Here is a 22,376-nt window from a genome sequence, read left to right on the forward strand (position 1 = left end):
GATACTGATTTCAACAAACCAGCTTCAAAGGACATTTGGGGGCCAGCTAAGGACATCTGAATATGGACAAGGAATTAAATAAAATGAACTTAACTGAAATACAAGGCTGGAAACTATTAACTGAAAAAAATAGTTAATATAACTAACCTTGGCTTTTAAAATACTTTAAAATACTTTTAAAAAAGTATTTATACATGTATATGCATAGGAAAAAACCTGCAAGATACAGCAGTGGTAATCTCAGTGTGTGTGTTTTACTTGCGTATACTTTCTTTTTCCACAAGTAGTATTTCTATAATACATTTGAAAAAAAAAAATTACAGGTGCCTGGGTGACTCTGGCAGTTGGGCATCTCTTCAGCTCAGGTCATGATCTTGGGGTTCTGGGATGGAGCTCTGCCTCGCGCTCCCTGCTTCAGTGGGAAATCTGCTTCTCCCTCTGTCCTCCCCCTGCTTGTGCTTTCTCTCGCTCTCTCTCACTCTCTCTCAAGCAAATAAATAAAATCTTAGACAAAAAAGAAGTTAAATAGACTTGAAATCTCACCATGCTAATCTACAAAAGGCCATCTAAGAAATGATGTATTATCTTTCCAAAATATGTTGTCTGCCCATCTCTAGCATGCAGGATTCCTGGAATGACTGGGGAACAATCTTTAATTTGGAATTTCATTGCTAAAATGATTCTCTGACAAATCAAAGATTTCTTCCCCAGACTAATACCACATAGTCAGTCTTTAAAAAAAAGTGCAAAATGCCTCCTCAAGCACACTTGATCCCCGCTTCCCTGTGAGAAAACATTACCAGCAGAATTCAAAAACTCTCCAGGAGCAAAGGGAGCCCAGCAGGACTTTACACAGCACTCAAGTCCCAGGGAGAAAACACGGGACTGGATATACCTGTTGGCAGAACACACCCTTGGACAATAATGACACATTCACACCCATTTACAAATCCACTTCTCAGGGTGACTTTTCAACCATCACTCAATCTTAGAAGATATACTGTATGCTCTAAAAAGGGTGACTTTTTTAGGTCTCTATATTGTAGCTTCAACAAAAGTCTGTGTGAACAGAAACTGTGCCATACACACAATCATTCATTGATTTAGCAAGTCTTAGGAAGTGTGTGCAACGGGTGTGAAGAGCCCTTGAGCAGAGAACAGACACACCAAGATGTGTTCTTACCCTCACAGAGACTGCAGTCCAACGGGGGAAACAGGTGGAAGACAAACCTGAATAAATAGGTGCCTGAAAACTCTAAGTTCTGTGAAGGAAAAGAACAGGGTGCCTTGAGATCAGAAGAGGGATACCCCTCTAATTCACACAGGAGGAAGCGACATTTTGGGTATGACTGCAGAGTGAGGAGCAGTTAGTCAGGCAAGAGGCAGGAGAGGATTCCAAGCAGCAAACAGTCACAGTCCTAGAAGAGGCCTGGACAGGGCAGAGTGGGGAAGCCTGGCATAAAATGAAATTGGGCGAATCAGCAAGGGACCCTGGTACAGCCATGGGAGTCAAGATTCTGGATTTTATCTGAAGTGTGATGGAAGTGTTTGGACATCTGAAGTGGGAGAGGAATCAGATCCAACTTACATTTAATATGGATATTGGCAAGAGGTTCAAGAATGGCCATGGGGGATAGGCAGGTCAGGAAGACAGTCCAGATAAGGCACTGTGGTGGGTTAGATGATGCTGGCAGGGTCTGGGGGCCAACCCAGCCAAAGTCTGTTTTGTAAATAAAGTTTTATTGGAACACAGTCCCACCCACCCATTTATGTGTCTACAGCTGCTTTCACAAATGCAGAGCTGAGCAGCTGTCACGCAGACCATCTGGCTGGCAAAGCCTAAGATACAGTTGACCCTTGAGCAACACAGGTTTGAACCCTACTCTCATACTTACTTGTATGCAAGTTTTTTTACATCGTCCTGAAAATGTATTTCCTCTTCCTTATGATCTTAATAATTTTCTCTTCTCTAGCTTATCTATTGTAAGTAGACAACATATAACACATATACAAAATATGTTAATCAACTGTTTATAAGTAAGCTTCCAGTCAATAGTAAGCTATTAACAGTTTGGGGGGAGTCAAAAGCTATACATGGATTTTCTACTCTGTGTTTTAATGTCCCTAACCTCACGTTGCTCGAGGGTCAAACTGTACCTACTATCTGGCCCTTTTCAGAATGAGTTTGCTGACCAATGGGCCAGGGGATGACAGTACAGGGAGAAATGGATAGGTTTACCATATACAGGTGGGTCTTCTTCATTATCCAAGGACTCCGTATCTGCAAATTCACCAACTCACTAGAATTTATTTGTAATCCCAAAATCAGTACTCAGAGGGTGCTCTCACAGTCCTTCCCAGACATGCATGATGCATGTGTTCCCAGCTGAGGTCAAACAAGGCCATGCTTGCCTTCTGGGTTCTGTTCTTGTACTATATGCAAGTACACTTTCCACTCACTCTTTAGTACCATGTTGTTTGCATTTTTTTTTGTGGTTTTTATTGGAGATTTAAAAATGGCCCCCAAGCATAGTGGTAAAGGATTATCTAGGGTTTTTTAATGCAAAAAAGGCTGTGATGTACCTTACAGAGAAACTATTTGTGCTGGTAAGCTTCGTTCAAGCATGAGCAAATAATGTTCTACCCTGTGAGTTCAATGTTAACAAATTAACAATATATATTAAAGAAGGTGTCTTTAAAGAGAAGCACACATAGACAAGGTTATGTATTGATAGGCTGACGAAAGTGACCAGAGGCTTGCAGGATGCTAACCTAGGAGCACTGGTTCAGTATTTGCTAATTCAGTATTTGTGGCAGCTTTACAGAACATAACTCTGGCAAGAAACAAGAATGGCTATATTTGGGAGGCAAAAATCAATAAAACTTGGTGATGGATTAAATGTGAAGTAAAATGAAGTCAAGAATGACTCCCAGGTTTCTGATGTCAATTACTGGGTGGAAGATGATGCCATTTATGGAAATGAAGAATTGTGGAAAAGGCACGTATTTCAGAGGGTTGACCAAGAGTTTTTCTTTGTACACGTTAAATGTGGTACCTGTGGGACATCCAAATAGTGATGGCAAATAGACTGTTGGCTCTACGACTTTGGAACTCAAAATATAACTATAGGTAGAGACAGAAGTTTGGGAGTTACTGATACATGTAGATGGCACTGAAGCCCTTGGAAATGAGAAGAGAGGACCCAGTCCCTAGAGCAGTGAGGAACGTTTCCTTCCTGAATGAAAAGGTCTAGGTAAACTTAAGGCTTTAGGCGGTTTGATTTATTTAATATATAAATACTTTGGGAGGAACATCATCTAGAGCCCAATAAATTTTCATACCCTTTGACTTACTAATTCTAGTATCTTGTGATAGTAAACCCAGAAATAACCTTAACATTTGGGGAATGTTACACTGATAAAACTATTGATGTTTTCCTCTAATTTCTTCCACACATTCTAAGCTTAGAAATTTCAACTCCTTCAGAGGTTTAATAAATACCCGCTTCTAGTTCTTTCAAGCTTTAAAAAACAAAAACAACAACAAAAAAAGGATTACTTCCCTTTACTTGCTCAAATGCACACTGCTTCAGGTAGGGGTTTTTGGCCTGTTTTTGCATTGCAGTACACCCAGCAGCATCTAGAACAGTACCTGGCATGTTGAACGTGCTCAACAGATTTTTGTTGAATTTAACATTTTAATCACATAGAATTTATGTTGGTATAATGATGTGAGGTGAGAATCTCCGTTGAGATTTTTCAAATTGCTATCATATGGTCCCACTCCCATTTGTTAAATCAGGTTTCCTTTCGCCCACTGCTTCGTGGCACCTCCTTCATCATCTATTAAATGTTCACAGACAACAGGGCCTTAAATCTGGCTCATGCATTCTGCCCCACTGATGGGTCTGTCAAATTTCGTGCCAAATTTGATGCTTTATGGTTTTAACACATGGGAGAGCTAGTCCCTTTGCTCCTCTTCTCTTTCAGGCCTGACTGCTCTGTGCCTACCACCTCATCCTTCAAGACCAGAAGTCAGTTTCTCAAATTGTAAGACATATATGTAGATTTTTGAGTGAAACAAAGAACATCTACATTTAGAGAAAAACCAGAGAAGACCGTATTTCCAAATTTTACTCCCTCTTCCAGGAAGGGGTTGGGAGGACTTCCTGCCTTGTGGTGAGGGGTGTGAGCTCTGGGTCCACAGTGCCTGGGGTCAGGGTCAGCTGTGGGACTCTCAAGCCATGGAAGCTTTCTGTGCTTCTGAATATCACAGTGGTAGCAGAACCTACCCTACAGCACTGCTTCAAGGATTCAATGAGTTAACACATGTGAAACCTTACAACAGAACCAGCAACAGCTAGGGCTTGACAGGCATTAGCTGTTGTTTTCATCTTTTCATCACACTTTTTTCTTAGAGGTCTCAGTAAGATTGTTCTCAGATGTTTTATCTGTTTTGCTGCTCAAAGAGGGTTCATGTCTTGGCTGCCTTTTATTATAACCATCCTATAGGCCAACCAGCAGACTAAACACCAGATCATCATGTCAACATGATCCTGGTTGATGAAGAGGAGGCAAATGGGACAGCAGAGCCTCGGGAAGGTGTGTGTGACATTAACACTCTAGAACCATCTGCCTCCACCATGGCTACCCCTTCTCCAGGGATCCTCATGGTGTATCTCGTTGTGTGGTGCACGGACCACTTCAAATCACCTGTGAGGCGCAGGCTGGGCTGCCGGTCAAGACAAGAGCATGCTCTAGTTATCAGGTGGAGTGCAAGCCCTGGCTCTACCAGTTGCTTATGAGACCTGAGACACATTATTTAACATCTCTAAGCCTCAATGTCCTCTTGTACAAACAAAGAAGATCACAGAGCTCTGTTAGTGAATGGAAATATATTATCATCCCAAGAATGACGCCTGCCCAGTCTACTCTGGGACCCCAGGGCCAAACTAGATGAACTACAGACTGGCTAACTCTTGTAGAACAAGAGACAGTAGGTCACACCCTGGAGTTTTAAAATGGGGCCTCTTTTCTCTTGCAGCCAGAGGCAGGAAGGCCAAGGGGCTGGATCTGTACGTTGTCCTATGGCTTCAGGAAGTTAAGGCCACGAAAGGGCAGTAGAACTGAAAATAATGCTAAGGTCGGGTCTCTGACTCTCACTTGTTCAAGGGAAGTTGTCATCAAAACAACTACCATCTTATTTTAAACAGGTCCTGATTTTTCACTCTGAATACATTCATTCTAAAACAGGGGTTCTCAATTAGAAATGCAAATTCTCGAGCCCCACCCCAGACCTACTGAAACAGAAACTCTGAGGGTGGGGCCTACTGATGAGTTTTAACAAGCCCTCCAGGTGACTGAGGATGCCAGGGTCGGAGAGCCACTTCTCCCAACAGTGCCCCACACAAGTGGACCAGGAGGGTTCCACATGTCCCTCCACTTAGACCCTCGCACCCACAAGTATATCAAGGCGAATGCATAGCCAAGGTACACAAAGAACAAACAGGTAGGTAGGTAAAGGAGCCTGGCTGTGGACAGATGAGTGGGAAGTAATAAGTAGGTGGAAGCAGAGAGGTGAGATGACATCAAGGAAGGAGAGGAGAACCTGTGCACCTCAAGGGCTCAGACAGACAAAACAGAAAAGCTGTAGGATTTACTAGGCTCTCTGTCAAGTTTCACTGTGGGAGGGACATACTGGTTATTGAGCTACCTTAGCAAGCAACAGGAAATGGGTCAGTTTCACCCACTATGCTTTATGGAGCAACCAGCATGTAAGATCCAGACTGAGGAGGGAGAAAAAGGAAAGCCAAATATCCATGAAGCAATCACCAGCCCTGGCTTGTATAAACAGGAAACATTTCAGGTTGCTTTCGTTGCCTCAGATTTTACAGCAAGAAGTCCCCTTATCGGCACTGCCCGCAGACAGGGGGAGGGACGCATCGTGCTCATCTCATGGGCTGGGCCCCGTGCTCTTCTGACCATCCTCCAGGTCCCTGGGACCCAGGGAATCCCTGCCTGAGAGGCCTCATGCCAAGGGTCCCAGCCAGGCTTTCCCCAGGGCCTCTGGCTACAAGTTCTGGTCATGTCAGTGCGGGGGGGGGGGGGGGTGACGACTCAGACTCTGAACTGTACCTGGAGGATTAGAATTAAAAAAAAAAAAAAAGCTGCTTAATAGCTAGACAGTACTCTGAAACTCACCATGGTTGTACTGGTTTCTCTTTTGTGACTTCTCTGTTTTTGTTAATAAGTAGCTCATGATGACAAGCTGCAAACTTTCTCAGGGAAACATGATGAACACCTTTCTAGGAGAAGACTAAGCGCTGGAGCTGAAGGCATGGGACCTTGCTTTCCTTGGGGAAGGGGGAGATACTCCCTCCCAATGAGCTCAGTGAGGCACTGTGGGCTGCCAGGACCCAGGAGAACCACCCCTCAGCAGCTCCCTTACAGGTGGGTCTGGGGGAGGTTAGTGGCTCTGACAGCCTTGCTGCAGCCACTACCCCTGTAGCTCCACCTGCTAGCGCAGCCCAGGGAAGCTCCCCGCCTCAGGGGTTCAGGGTTCTGAGCCTTCTGTGCACAAGCTAGCCCTGCCTCCTCCCTTCTCTCTAGGTTGACACCAGGGCAGCCTCTTCACTGCTCTCGGCCTGTTTCCTCCTGTCAAAGGTTGATACTAATGTGTGCAGATCCCACTGGGTTTATACTGTGCCCGGTAAGATCCCTGAGATACCCTGACCTCACTGTGAGAGAGCCCATATAAAGAAGAGATTCTTCAGAAAATCAGGATAAATACGGTATTGCCAACCCCTGCAAGCCTTCCTGATGGCCATAAGGTGTGGGGAGGAAAGCAAAAGGGAACACGTATTGAACCCCTGGGTCAGGCATGCTGATAAGTGCTCTACACATGTTCTCCTATGTGACCCCAACAAAAGGCCCAGTTCCATCTCCACGGTGCTCACACCTTCCCCTGCAGCACACGGCCTCCCAGTATGGCTCACCCTCTAGCTGTCTCATTCTACTACTATAGCCAGGCCAGGAAAAATTACCTTGTTCAAGTATCATTTTGATTATATTGGTCCCCTTCTCCACACCATAAAATGTCTCTTGAATTAGAACCCCTTTTAAACCTTTCAACAACTGATCCCAAACACTTACCGTTCTCGTCTGCTGGTCTATTTTGTGCTTACCACTGTAGCCAAGCAAAAATTACTTTGCAAATGAATTCCATTATGCACTCTGCTTATTCACCTTGTTAAGCTAGCACAAGAGTTTTGGCTGTTTTTGTCATCTCTTCGTATAGGAATACCTCATTTATCCGACATCCTTGAAATCAGCTGATCCACAAAATTGATCAACATAAATCAACTACCCATCTTCCAGAAAGTTAACCCTTTATGCAGCCTTAAATCCGTTTTTGAAGTCATGGTACAATGAAATGAGAGCTTCTTTATTTTAACTGTTTTCTAAAGGAAACATTTCTGTAATATATTAGAGAACCTCCCAGTCTCAGTTAACGGAACATAATGAATATCGATTAATCTTTCCCTGATGGGGCAGGTCATACTTAATGAATAACAGTCATCATACTGTGCTGGAGCCGCGGGTGTAGATGGTTCAGGGGATAACGCTGAATGCATGTGCAAGCGTGCTTGCTCTCTCTTGACTGTAACGAGCTCCCCTGAAATTTAGTTTCCTGTAGAAGCTGCGATCAGCCTGGATTCTGGGGAGTAGGTGCAGTCACATAGAACTCAGGAAAGTGTAACTTGCTGCCTTTCTGCACAATTTCAAGAATTTACATGCTGGTTTTTGTCAGTGCTCCATAAATTCTTCATTAGAGAGAGAGAGAAAGAGAGAGAGAGGGAGCATATACTTCCACAACCAGCAATAAACCAGGGTTTTCCAAATCTCCTTGCCATAGGACTTTTAACAGGACTGCAGGGACACATACCATTAAAATTTTTTCTTTAATACCTTCTGAAACTAGAAGTTCTACACAGAACTGGCATGATGGATCACTTTGCTTATGATAAGCTCTTGGAAAAATCATCTTATATTGTGAATAGCAACTCCATCGGTTGACTCAATGAGGGAATACTGATATGAAGGAAAATGGTAAAAATACAGAAACAAACCTTATTGCATCAGGATGCAATCTGTAACTGCGTGAACCAAACGCACTTTTCTACCCAATGTTATGGCAGCTTCTGCTGTGATCTTTCCCTGAGGACGGGCAGCACAACCTGGGAGGAAACGCTCCTTTTGCTCACATATTAGGCTGCATTCTTTTTGTGACAGTGAAGGTTTTATAAAGTCTACAGCATTAGCACGTGCAAGAGTCAATCAATCTTAATTCTGCTTAAACACAGTGGCATTTAATTAATCAGAACCTACTAGAGCAAAAGAAGTTAGGCAAGAATTGCTAAAACAGACTGCTTTCAAAACACTACAAATCTCTTCAATGCCATGTGTAGAAATAAGTGGCTGTAAAAACCACAAAATTATTTTGCCGTTTTCAAGGTTTGCTCTTTTTTTTTTCTTTCTTTCTTCACTGGCAACTATTTTACTAGCTTACTTTGTAATGGTAAAGTCGCTCATCGGAAAGTCACAGGTTGAATGGCCCTGTTCATCAGTATCGTTTTGCCTTTTCTGCTGTTGGCTTGAGACCAAAGACAGGAAGGAATCCCGGCTGCCAGGCTGACTGGTAGCCACTCTCGTGAACACTTAGCTTACTCCTCACAGAGAACCTGGAAAAACAGGTATGGCTTTAGCTGACTCAGAATCTGTAAAGAATTTGACAAACTGTCCTTTCTAAACCTGGATGAACTGATATTACACTGAATCATCCAGATTCTTCTGTGTCTTCTCTTCTCTTCTTTCAAGAGCAGTTCAACTTTATACACTTGGGTCCCTGCATACTGTCTGTCAGATCTGTAGGAAGATAAAGTTCTAAAGATCTGGAAGTAGAGGGGTGAATTCAAAGTAATCAAGCAGATTCAGAGTCAAGCAGAAGGTGGAACAGTTGGGGTAAAGGATGGCTCGATATGCACAGAAGGCAAATAAGGACTCAGGACCCAGGTGAAAGCAAGCTAACTATCAGTTACCAATCCAGGGCTGGTGTGATGTAAGTTATTACTTAGCTATATTAAAGGAAGAATCAATTCAACAACTGTTTATGAAGTGCCTACTAGGTTTAACCAACTGCCCAGCTACTGTGGGGGATACAGAGATGAATCAGATTTGGTTCTTGCCCTCCAGGGGTTCGCAATGATGCAAGAACCTTGAAGTCATTTTTCTTGTGTACACTGTACTAATGAGACCATTATTAAAGAACTGTATTCGGTTTCGACCACCACCAATCTTTTTTTTTTTTTTTTTTTAATGTGGAGAAACTAGAGAGAGTTCAGAGGAGGGTGAGGACACAGAACAGGCTCTATGAGGAAAGAGCTGTAGAGACCCAGTTATTATCTTCAAATATATGGAAGGTTTTAGAGAAAAGAACGGAGCAAAAGAAAACAGGTTTGAACGAAGGCAGGTGAGATTTCAGGCGGACTCAGGAATTTCTTGGCATTCGGGTAACCTGGAACCGGTTACTGAGGGGGTTCCTAGTTGGCCTTTTCCTGGAAAAAAAAATTGTTTTGATGAACTGATGATTTCAAGTTATGGACATTGATGTTCCTGAAGACAGGAGGATGAACTACACATCTCCCGAGGTCCTCTCCTGCCCTGGGTTCCAAGCCCCCTGAGGGACAGAGCTGGGTTTTCTCCTTCTATGACTCCTGGAGTCATCTGCTGAGCGACCAGCCCATCTACAGCCCCACAAATAGGTACCACAAAACCACCTGGAATATGAGAGCTCAGGCAGGTGGCAAAGCCAGGAGTTAATTCTCCAGCCACCTATGATACAGGGGGTCCATTCACAACAGAACCCAGAACCCTAAACACACACACACACACACACACACACACACACACACACACACACAAAAAAAAAACAACGAACATCTCCCAGCAACCTGTGCAAATTAAAAACATATTTACATTTACAAGGATACAAAATGTAAGTAATGAAAGAAGGAATGAAAGAGGAAGAGTTGGTAATTAGAGATGGTAATTTCTAAGGAAACTTGTAACAGGAATTTCCTACATTCTGAAATACTTGTTTGATCCAAATAAAAGCAAATATTTCAAGAGAAAATAGGGAAATAGGGTCTTCCCTTTACACCATGAGAACGATCAGTGAGTTAAGAATTAAAAAACTGCAAGGGCGCGTGCATGCGTGTGCACACACACTCACACACACACACACACATTCTATCTTGAGTCAGGCCATGGTCCAGTGAGCCCACGTGTACTTCTGACTTTCACTTCCCATACCCCCAGACTCCTCGAGGACAGGGACCCTACCTAGATCTTCTTAATGAGTTCATGAAAGCTGTGCCCTGTCTGTAAAGCGGGGTGACAGCGTCCCCCTGGTGGGGCTGGAAGGACAGTGAGTGACTTCATGTGAGTGGAGTGTACCGCACAGACTAAGTAGAGCCTAAGTCACGCTTAGCGCCAATGAACTTCAGGCATCTCCGTTTCTTTTAGAGGAAAAATAAAGACCTCCCTATACTCCAGCTTTTCAATTTTTGTTCATTTTTCCTTTTTTTCCTCCCCCCACAGAGGACTGCTGTATGAAATGGAACTATTACCAGTTTGGGCCTTTCAAGTTCACACTCTATCGATGGTTCCATGAAGTTGGCTGGCATTATTCTGAATCCGGTCTTTGATAGCAACCCGAAGTGCCTGAATTGTCATCATAAGACTACCAGAAAGCACTGGCAAATTACATTGTTCAGAGAACAATAAAAAATGGTTACATATCATACCCTCTTGATCATCATGACTTTGTTTCATATAAACCTCAAAGGTGGTTCCCCCAGATTAGTCTCTCTATGGGAGGAAGGAAGAGAAATGAAGAAACATTAAAAAAATTAAATGTGAAGACTAGAAGCAGCCGTAACTTGCATAAAGCACCAAATGTCTTCTTGTAGGAAAACTATGTTGAATGTATGATGAGCCAGACCCTGGCCAGGGGTGAAGCGGGCATCACGCCCCCCCCCCCCCCAGGAGGTCCTTGGTGAGCCACCTCTGGCAGCAACCTTTCCCGGCCTGCCTTGGGTAGGGATGCATCCTGGTCAGGGGTGAAGGTTATCTTTCATACTTCGGGATACTTTCACAGAGGCAGCTGCAGCCCCTGAAACTCGGCTCTAACGGTTTGTTTCCTCATTCTTAAAGTGGCATAGAATGTGAGAAACTCTACCTGAAACCAGCAGCAACTCAGTGGGAATAGACATCTAGAAAGGTCACAGAGGGGGTTAAGAAGGCTCTTTCTTCTGTGGCCATAGGGGGTTTATTGTTGCTGGTGCCCAAACTGGAAGAGGAATAGCAGGAGATTAATAATTGAAATGTTGCTATTATTGGTTTTCTAAACTATTTCATGCCTGTAAGCAGCCCCCCAAAACAGAGGGATTTAAAACATACTAACAAAATGCCTGCTACAGCCAGGCACTGTACACGTACTCAATTCTAATGGAATCCTCACACAGTCCAGTGAGGCTTAAGATGAAACAAAGCTCCAAGAGGTTAAGTAACACGCCCAAAGTCACACAGCTAGAGTCGAACCCAGGTTTCTCTGATTCCAGTACTCTACCACACTGTCCGGAATCAAGGGTAAAATTAATGAGCCTTGCTTCACTACCCAAAAGCGGTGAGAATGAAAACAATATTTATACTTACTCATTTTAAAAATATAAAACACAAACACAGGAAAAGATATTTTAGAACATGTGTCATCAAATTCTTTTAATGGAAGATGATTCAGAATCCATTTCTTGGTAGGCATTTCGGTAGGTGTCTTCAGACCCATCTGATGAGAGATTTCAGTATTAGAGTTTTGGGAAGTCTGTGTAAGCCAATACTAATTGACATGACACATCTCAGGGATGGTGGAACATAATTAACTTGGAATTCAGGGCCCTCTAATTCAGAACCCATGGCAATATAGACCTATGTCGCTGGCCTTTGCACTACATATTGAAAATAGCCTTACTAAGCAAGGTGATGGAGTAAACACAATTGCAAGGCAAATGTTTAACTTTATAAAGAAAATAAACCCTTTCAAAGAAGTTTAACTTAATCAGTACCAAGTTCCTGAAAACGAATGTGCTATTTATAAATCTAACATTAAAAGCAAGTAGCGGGAGACTGCCAACACTTTGCTACCCATTAATTTGTATTATCAAACATACCCTTTTTCAAAGACTGAATTTCTCTCTAAACCGCTGGCAGTTCAGATGCCTCACGGTTGCATTCAGGCCTTTCACCCCACAGCCTAACCTGGGGCAACTGCGCCCCACTTAAACGAATGAGTGCACGCCCGAATTCCAGCTCAAATGCCTCACCTGTCATTATACTGCTCCTGAGAAGAACCCCATGTTGGAATTTTTTTTTTTTTTTTTTTTAGCAGCTTGGAAACGATTAGAAATCTTCTTGGCAAATTCCCCAGGAAAAGCCCTGCTCCTTCAGGATACACACAGGGGGCCCATGCATTCTGACTGGGATGTGGTAAAAATCCGGCTCACTGAATCCAGTGGATATCGCCAAGAAGGGAAAAAGGAGGTCACCGGAGTCTTAGAAGCACTCATCAAGCTAAGTGAATGTAGGTTCCAGGAGTACAATCCTTTATGGAGGTCACCTGTCTGTTTTAGAGCATGACCAACAGGCTCCTTCAAAAAGACCTAGGCCTGAGCTTGTGCCCAGTGAGGCTGGGGAGAGGAGGGGGGGTGCTCGGGAAAGAAGGATAAAGAGGCCCAGAAACTCCAGCAGAGGCAAAGGGTACAAAGTGTAGGGACAGTTAAGACAGCGCACAGACAAGACTGAGAGAAACTCAGGGTGGAAAGAGGTGACCAGGTAGGTCAGCTGGAACAGGGAGTGAAGCCTGCAAATAAAAATAAGTGAGCTCCTGAGACCTTTGAGATCCACGATTATGCTTAAACCTTAACATCTTACACACCCACAATTCTTTATCTGTTGTAATGCACTAAAAGAACACTGAAGTCAGAACGAGAGTGCCAACCAAGTCTTAGCCTCGAGGGTATGGCTACCTTCCGTATAGATTCAGAACGAAAGGAATGGGAGGTGAGCAGCACAGTTCCCGAGACAGGCTTTCCACAAAGTTGACAAAACACATCCCAAACCCACGGACCCAGCCCTTGCAAAAGAGAAAGCAGCCGTCTACTATAGTTCTGAATTCAATGCCAAGTTCCCTCCCTAATGCACACCCGGAGTGTCCAGCAGAGGGAGTCTCAAGGAGGTACTTAATAAAGAGAAAATTGTTTCATTTTAACACTCCATAGACAGTGGGAGCATTGACTGTAGCCCCCTCCCATAGACACAGACGAACAATGAGTGCCCGACATGGGTTCTCCTAGCAGGTTCACAGAGCCACCGGCTCGTTCCATTCTGCGTGGTGGAGTGATCAGAAATTGCGTTTTGTTTTGTCGAATGGTTAAATGGACCTTGTGTTCTTCAGAATCAAAGAGGAAAGCCCCTGGAATAACATCGCTCTGTTGCCTTCTAAACAGCCCCTTTGTTTCTAAGAGAGTCTGAAAAAAAATATTTACAGTCCATAGGTTATTTACAGCCTCATTATCCAGGGCCTGACTGGTAACTTTATTCCATCCAGAAACCAAATTCATTTGGAGCCCTGGAACTAATAACAGATTTTCTTTTCAGATAAGTTTTTTTTTTTTTTAATCTGCCTCTTGTAACAGAGATAAAAGTATTAATGCGTTCCCTGTCTCACTCGCCAGCACTGTTCTCGGGATTTATAGAAGGATTAAACCCTCCTCTCCCCGCCCCTCCCTCTCTACTCCACACAAACCCTTTCCCCTCTCTCATTTGCTGTTTCGTCCACAGAATATCTGAACAAAACCGAAAGAAAAGCCAGATGGACCGACGCTAAAAAGTATGTAAAGCCTGCTCTTTCAATGATTTCATAAGAAAAACATTTTCACGATGAAATGACTGAAAAACTCGGGCACCCTTTGGTTTAAGATTCCTCCTACTACAAGCACACAAAAACACAGCGAAGTGTGTAAAAAAAAAAAAAAAACTTAGTTGATTCTGGTTTGATTTCTGGCTGGAAGCTGACAAGAACTGACTGAAGAGAAACGAAAGAGAGAGAGAGAGAGAGAAAGAGAGAGAGAGAAAGGAGGGCAAGGGGAAGTGTATATAGGGCTTTTGCCCTCCCTTCTTTTTCTTTCTTCCTAAAGACAGATCCGAAAAATGACCCCAGGCCAGGTGAAGGTGCCACACTCAGGTCCTGCCCAGGCCGACCGAGGGGAACCTCTCGGCCGCCCCCCCCCCGCGCCCTCCCTCCCCCCCCAACCCCGACCCGAAAACCTAAACTACATTTTCCCTTACACACGCTAATGCGGGGAGATTTTAGCCAATTTCATTGTTCTGCCTGTGGGTCTAAGATGGACTTTTCCCTCAGTACCCTCCTCTCATCACCTAGCCCCATACATTCCGATTCCATAGACACCCCCCCCCCAAATAAATAAATAAATAAATAAATAAATAAATAAATAAAAATAAATAAAAATCAGAGGCTCGCGGAGAATAAAGGAGTGTGGGGAGGGACCGGAGGGGAGCCGGGGGCAGGGTAGAAGGATCACCCTAAAGGTGAATTTTCGGGGGGGGGGGCGGAGGAGGGGAGGAGGGGGAGCAGGAGGAGAGCTAAACCGCATCACCTTTATTTATGCCAAATCAATGAAAAGCGCCGTCACGGGTCTGTGCCCCCCCAGGCGCCCCCTCCCAGGCTCTTTTCTTCGGGCAGTAGCCCACCCTCGCGCCCCCCACCCCTGCACCCACCGCCGCCTCTCCCCTCCACCCTGGAAATAAGATCCTGCCGGATTCCGGCTCGCGGCCGCGCCGTGGGCAGCGGCGGGGGCGGCGGGGGCGGCGGGAGGGGAGGGGAGGGAGGGGAGGGGAGGGGAGGGGAGGGGAGGGGAGGGGCGGGGGCCGGCGCCGCGGCCGGGGGCAGCCCGGGGAGGGGCGCCGGGGGGCTGCGGGCCGGGGGCTGCCCGGCGAGGGGCCGCGGGCAGAACAAAGCTGCGGGGGCCGCGGCGGCGGGCGGCGCTGGGCGAGCGGGGCCGGCGGCCCGGGCGCCCCTTACCTTCGTACACGGGGGCCATCGGGGCCGGGGTGTCCGCGATTCATGGCAACGGAGAAGGGAACGCGGCGCGCGAGCTCGGCCCCCCCAGCCTCAGTCGGAATCTGCCATCTTGAGCCTGTGTCTCCGCTCTCGGCGCAGCCGGGGCCGCCAGCGCCCGCATCACCGCCTCACTTGGCCGGCGCCGGGGGAGGGGGCCGGGCGCCGCCGCCGCCGCCGCCGCCGCCGCCGCCGCCGCCGCCGCCGCGGTCGGGCCCTGCGCGGGGGCTCCGGGCGGCCGGGCGGGCGCAGCGGCCGAGGCCGAGGGGCCGGGCGGCCGCGGCCCCCGAGCGGGTCCGCGGGGGGGGCGGGAGCCGGGGCGGGCAGCGCGCGGCCAGTGCCCGGCCGGAGCTCAGCTCAGCATGGCTGTGCGCGGGGGCTTCGGCAAAAGTTGCACGGGAGGCGGAGGAGGGGCGGGCGGAGCCGGGAGGAGGGGCGGGGGCGGGGGCGGGGGCCGGGGCCGGGGGCGGGGGCGGCGGGCCGAGCGTGAGCGAGCGAGCGAGCGAGCCGCGGAGCGCGGAGTCCGCGCGCAATCGAGCGCCGATGGCACGGATGCGAGGCGGGGAAGGCCGAGCGCAGGGCAGGCGCGGGGGGGGGGGGGGGGGGCGGGGCCCGCGGGCGAGGTGCGCGCGGGGCCGTCCCGGCCGCGGACACGGGGGCGGACAGAAGTTTGTGCGCGCGGGCGGGGCGGGGCGGGGCGGGGCGCCGGGGCGGGGGCGGGGGGCGCGGCCCGCGGGCAGGGTCGGCCGCCTCGCCCGCTGCTAGGTGTGCGGTGAACCGAGGGCCGAGCGGGCGCTCGCCGCCGCCTCCGCGGAGCAGCTTTGGAGACCCCTGGAGGTCGGAGGTGCGGCGCCGCGGGGGCCGGAGCCCTGCGGGAACCTGCGCTGCCGCCGCGCTCTCGCCGCGCAGCCCCGCGCCCCGGGGCTTCAACCAGACGGACGGGCTCCTGACCCTCCTTCCTCCCCCCCCCCAGCCCGGAGCCCCCCCCCGGGTTCACCCCCCCCCCGGGTTCACCCCCCCCATGCCCTGCCGTCCCCTCCAACGTGAGAAGACTCCAGTCCACCCCCAGGCAGTGGTTTTGAAGCTGCGGGTCGCGACACATGAACTGAGCATAGAATTAGTTCAGTGGTTGGGGACCACCTTAAAAAAAAAAGAAAGAAAGAAAGAAAAAAATGTCAGGGAATAGACAATATTAGGATCCATTGTCCTCAGCGAGGGTGACTATGGTTTCAGAATCCTTTTGTTTCAGTTATATATATATATAACTGTACGGACCATGATGTAAATTGTATTTTCTACTGTGGGTCAAAGGTCAAAAAAAAAGTTTAGAATCTATACCTTGGGGGCGGTAAAGTAACCGATCACTGTAGAACTTTCTTAAAAACAAAGTCACGATTTTCTCACCACTTTATATCCTTCACAACCTCCATACCCCCGTGACGCTCCCCCCCACTCCCCGCAGCCCCCTAAAAAAAGACAAGCCCTTCTCGAAACACACCTGGTTTTGTTAGTGGCCCATAGTCGTCCCCCCCCCCCCCCCCCCCCGTGAGGGTGACCTTTGACTCTGTCATCTTCGTCGCCCCTATATCCAGGGCTACTGCTTCCTACTCCTACTCCAGCCTAATGTTAATTCACATTTGCAGAATCCTAGACCACCCCTTGCTAAAAAAGGGCCTCAGATGCCATCTGGGCCAAGCTTCCCTTTTAGAACTGAAAAAGTGAGGCCCATCGAAGCAAAGCCGATTGCCCAGTATTGCACACCATTAAATCTTAAGGTTGCATTTTTTTTTCGTGTGTGTGGCTCCCACTTTGGGGTTCTTTGCTTCGCACCATTCACTCTCCCCTTCCTTTCTATCTAACCTGCTGTCCTCAAGTGGACTCAGTCCAGTCAGCCCTAAGCACCGTCACCTCCATACACACAGTTCTGACGGTGCTAAGCTCCAAGGAGCCAGCGTCTGCTGCTGAAGTACCTAGCTTCTTGGCTTTTTTTTTTTTTTTGCTCCTTGGCTTTTAATAAATGCAGGCAGGCCCTGAATTACCATTCCCAGTACATGAGTTCAGCAAGTCACTGCCTCTCCAGGGAAACTGGTTTACCCGTGGACTTCTGCCAGCCTTGCCCATCTGAGCCTTTGCTCAAGCAGCTACTTTACCACCAAGGGTGCCTTCTCTGTCTTTTCTCTTTAACCAGATTTTCTACCTGGGCCCAACTTGGTTCCTCCGCAAAACAGCCAGAGGCAGTGTGAGATTAAGCTAGACCTGGGTTGAGAGCCCAGCTCTTCCACTTCGTAGCTGTGTGGACTTAATCAAATTGCTTAACCTCTCTGAGCTTCAGTTCCTGCATCTGCATCACAGTGAGGTAGCAATGATTACGCTGTTCTTCCCTTGTACCTGGGTCTCTCATGACCTTTGCTGTACAGGTATTATCTCTCTTCCCCTTTCCAGTGCCACCTAATAGAGTTTGCTGCAGTGATGGAAATGTAACCATTTGTGGCTGTTGAGCACATGAAACGCAACTAATGTGGCTGAGGAGCTGAATTTTTCATTTTCACAGCCACATGTGGCTGGCGGCTACCATATTGGATGGTGCAACCCTAAGCTGCGTGGTCAGCAAGGGCAGAAATCACGTTGATCTTGCTTGACATTACATCCCCGGCAATGAGTACGGGGTAGGTACTGCACAAATACCCATGGAGTGATGATAGCCACCACTTGTTGTGTGCTCATTGTGTGCACCAAGCACAACACTAAGAACACGGTATGAATTATTTTGTATGGGGCTCCCCACAGCCCCTGAGGTGGGATTAGATTGGAGATAGAGCTTGTACAGAGTATTGGCAGAGAGTAGAAGTTCAGTAAAAGGTGGTTGTTATTATATGAAAAACTCCATGTGACCTATGTAATTGATTGTTTTTCTTGTTTGTTTGTTTTTAGAGAGGAAGAGGGGGAGAGGCGGAGAGAGAGGGAAAAAGAGGATCCCAAGCAGGCTCCATGCCCAGCACAGAGCCCAGTGAGGGGCTTGATCCTTGGCGCCTGAGATCATGACCTGAGCTGAAATCAAGAGCCTGATGCTTAACCGACTGACTCACCCAGGTCCCGAATCTAACTGTTTTTTATCTCTTCTTCCAGGCTTCCAGAACAGTGCCTCTCACATACGCTGTGCTGTCATGTGGTGTACCCCACCCTAGATGTCTGACTCCCCTCTCCTGTGGAGGTCGCCTGTCTCCACAGATGAGCTGGGAGCATCTTGGGGCAAAGTCCATGGCATACTTGTTTGGATGTCCCTCATTCATATTTAGTAACTGCCTCTCACTTTATCCCAGTTGTGTCAAGCTATGAGTGATTCTAGGCAGTAGTACTCCTTGGAATATCCCCTGTCTTCCCAAAATTCATATGTTGAAGTCCTAACCCCTGGTTGCTCAGAATTTGACTGTATTTAGAGAGAGGGTCTTGAAAGAGGTAATGCAGTTAAAATGAGATCATTCGAGTAGGCCCTAATCCAATATTGCAGACATGTAGAGGGAAGACCATGTGAGACACGGGGAGAAGGCAGCCATCAGGAAGCCGAGGGCAGAGGCCTTCAAAGAAACCAATCCCACTGACACTTCAATCTCAGACATCTATCCTCCAGGATTGCAAGAAAAATAAATTTTGGTTGTTAAAGGCACACGGTCTGTGGTACTTTGGTATGACAGCCCTAGGAAACTAAGATACCCTCACGGAAGGTGAACTAAAATGAAGAAAGGTCACTTGTGTCACCTGAAAACATCTTTAAGGTGGTCTCCTTCCCCATGTGCCCACCTTGGGCATGGAAAGTGAGTCCTATGAAAGGAAAACAAGCTGGAGCCAGACAGGTAAGCCCACCTTCTCTTCAGACCACTAGGACTAAACCGGTACCTATGTGATGCCCAACTGCAGCAAAGAACATTCAATTGAGCTAGCACACTTGGTGTCATGTAGGTGGGGAAGTATTATTTAAATGAATTCAGATTGTTTTTTTCTCATGAATTGGCAGATTGATACGCCTGTTTGTCTCCCTTCCCTCCTGTGACTACAGTCATGTGGAAGCAGGATATAAACCTAACTGTGAACTGCCACGGAAGGAGAGCATGAGAGCGGGAAGGGGACAGAATCTGAGACACAGGCCCAGGGAGCACCAGTACTTGAAGTAAGGGAAGAGGAAGAAGAACTCCCTGTTGGAGGAGAGGACAGGGAAGGAGAAGGACAACCTGAAGAGAATGGTACCTTGACATCGTAGGGCAGTGACCCCTGCAAGGGGAGCTGTGGTCAGCAGTGCTGTGTGCTCATGAGAGGTCACATGAGACACAAGTGGGGAGGCATCCACTGGATTTAGCAACAAGGTGACTCTGGGGAGACTACTTATGGGGGAAATGTAGGGTTCTTAAATTTAGCCTGAAATAGAACGTGCAGGGTTTATGATAGGAGATGAGAGGATGAAGAGGGTTGAGAAGACTCCAGAAGAGGAGGGTTGTCAAGACTCCAGAAGAGGGCACTAGAGAGTATTCTGGGTAGAGACAGTGCAACCAAAGAAGTCACAGGGTGAGACAAGGAGCTGGCTCCAGGGGCCATCTCATTTGGCTAGGTTAGTGTGCACCATGTTACACTTACTTAATAAACACATTTGCACTTAGTGTCCTAACAAGTTTGCAAATATTCACCCATTTAATAAATCCTTTTAAAAATTTTTTTGCACTACGTGGGACTCTAGGTTGCCATAAGACCATGTAACTTCAGTGTCTTTTGAGAAATATAATCAACACAGGAGAACTGGAGAGGATTTAGTAGCCATCTGTGTCAGTTACCTCGTCTCAATTTGTCTCAGTTACCTCTTCTCAATTTTCTTTCTACAAATGGTATGAGTAATAGCTTTCTCAGGAGTGACCAAACGTGGGGGAGTTTTGACCTGGTTTCAAATTCATTTTGCTTATAGGGCAAATGAGAAACCACCTTTTCTTATTTATGTCTATAGTTGTGAAAATGCACAACATCCCAATATCTCCAAGACCACAAGACGGAGATATTTGTTTGGGGGGTATCTATATTCAGGCGTTCGTGTCTTGCTGTCACTATGGGTGTTTGTAGTGATATCTGTGCAGGTTATATCTTATCCGGACCTGGTGAGCAATGCTCTCATTTTCCTGCTTGGTCCTTCTTTCTGTATTGAAGCCTCTGGTCTTTTCTTTGGAGGATATGCCTGGGGAGAGGCGGTTCACTTTCTCAGGATCTGTCTTTTGACACCCTTGTCTCTTCTGGTGTCTGGCTCTATGTGTGTCCATTTTTCTCTCTCTCGAGAATGTATCTGCCTCGTTTTCTTTTCCTACGCATCTTCCTATCTCTTCCACACACGATTTCTTCTTTCTCTCCTTCCCTCTCTTTTGTGATTCATGTCCTAACGAGTCATAATATCAACCTACACTTGTTTTAGGTATTCCAAAGAAAATTACTTGATATTTCTGCCTTAAACCTTTGATAGGCTTAAATGACACATTTTGTAAGAGACTGGCGTTTAATAACTGCAGGACTCCCCAAACAAAGGCTTCAGTGGCAGGACGGGACGCTGACAGGGGATGTGAAAGAGTAGACTTTGCATTCAAATTAGGAACAATAGGAGCTACAGCTTTAAGGGCAAAGGGTAGATAGAGCAAGGCTTGGCAAGGTGAAGGGAAGCTGTGGAAATGGCAGTCTAGGAGAAATCGCACTGGCAAAATCAGGGGGATACAGAAACATCATTCATTTTCTGCTTCTGCTCCTAGAAGAAAAAATGATCAGACATCCGATCACGGATACAAGGAAAGGCAAGGAGAGGCCCGAATGGCATTCAACAGAAAGGAGTTACAGCCAGAAGAATAAATGCAATCAGCCTATGAATGTAAAAGAAGCACGGAAGATGGAGTGATTCTGTTGGAGGTCTCAGAAATGGCAGATTAGGACAGATTTGCACCTGAGAAGCAGTTCAGAGAAGCAATCCCGCCTTGCAGAGAAATTTCCGTGATGATGAGAGATGCGTAATAGCTCGGTTTGCCTCATATCAAGTCCAGGCTGAACATGGACAAACTAGGCAGGAATGGCACCAGAGAAGCCTCTAGCTTGAGTGGAGACAGAATAGAGGGGAGGGGGTGCCTGGGTGGCTCAGTGGTTGAGCGTCTGTCTTTGGCTTAGGTCATGATCCTGGGGTCCTGGGATCGAGTCCCACATTGGGCTCCCTGCATGGAGCCTGCTTCTCCCTCTGCCTGTGTCTCTGCCTCTCTCTATGTCTCTCATGAATAAGTAAGTAAAGTATTTAAAAAAAAAAAGAAAAGAAAAGAGGGAAGGGGCACCTGGGTGGCTCAGTCAGTTAAGCTTCTGACTGGCTCAGGTCATGATCTCAGTGTCCTGGGATCAAGCCCTGCATCAGGCTCCCCGCTCAGCAGGGAGTCAGCCTCTCTCTCCATCTGCTTCTTCCCCAGCTCATGCTCTATCTTACTCTCACTCTCTCTGTCTCTTTCAAATAAATAAAATCTTTAAAAAAAAAAAAAAAAAGGAAGGTAGATGCAGGAGAGCTCTTTCAAAAGCCTGAGGATCCTGTTAAGCCAAGTTAAGCCTAACTCACTGATTAATCAGTGGACTCGTGCATTTTCTGTGCTGTGTCAACTTTGTATTGTGAAGTTCCCTCTCACTGGCATGAAAGAGCTTGCCCCTATGTGGCAACCCCTGGAGGGGGGGAAGGCCATAATGGCAGAGGGCTGTTAGGACTGCCTGTGCTCTGAGGTTGCCAGTGACCTCTCCCATGCCAAATCCAGTGCCCTTTCTCAGCCTCTCCCCTGCTTGATCTCTAAACAAACATTAGTTAGACACTGTTAATCCCTTCATCCTTCTTGAATCAGTCCTCTCCCTTGACTTCTCATAATAGTGCACTTTTAAAATTTCTTTTCAATTTCCCTAGCCATTCCTTCTCTCTCTCTCTCTCTCTTTTTCTTTTTCCACCAAGAAATTCAAATCATCAAATGTTCAGTGACTGCTTACTATGTGTCAGATTCTAGAGCAGGAGCTGGGAATAGATAGATAGATAGATAGATAGATAGATAGATAGATAGATATAGATATAGATTTTATTTATTATTTTTTA

General features: G+C 46.8%; 1 protein-coding gene across 6 annotated transcripts in view; it reads right to left on the reverse strand.

The window, feature by feature from the left end:
* The window catches only part of HIPK2 (homeodomain interacting protein kinase 2), a 191,902-nt gene extending 176,471 nt beyond the window's left edge, over nucleotides 1-15,431 (reverse strand). For all 6 annotated transcript variants that reach the window (XM_055335250.1, XM_055335246.1, XM_055335249.1 and 3 more), the window contains exon 1: nucleotides 15,218-15,431. In XM_055335250.1, the coding sequence (XP_055191225.1) occupies nucleotides 15,218-15,236 (19 nt within the window). In that variant the 5' untranslated portion in view covers nucleotides 15,237-15,431. The remainder of the gene's footprint in view (nucleotides 1-15,217) is intronic.
* Between the last annotated feature and the right edge of the window lie 6,945 nt (nucleotides 15,432-22,376).

This window comes from Nyctereutes procyonoides, unplaced genomic scaffold (genome assembly GCF_905146905.1).
Source record: "Nyctereutes procyonoides isolate TBG_1078 unplaced genomic scaffold, NYPRO_anot_genome, whole genome shotgun sequence".
NCBI classification, from domain to species: domain Eukaryota; kingdom Metazoa; phylum Chordata; class Mammalia; order Carnivora; family Canidae; genus Nyctereutes; species Nyctereutes procyonoides.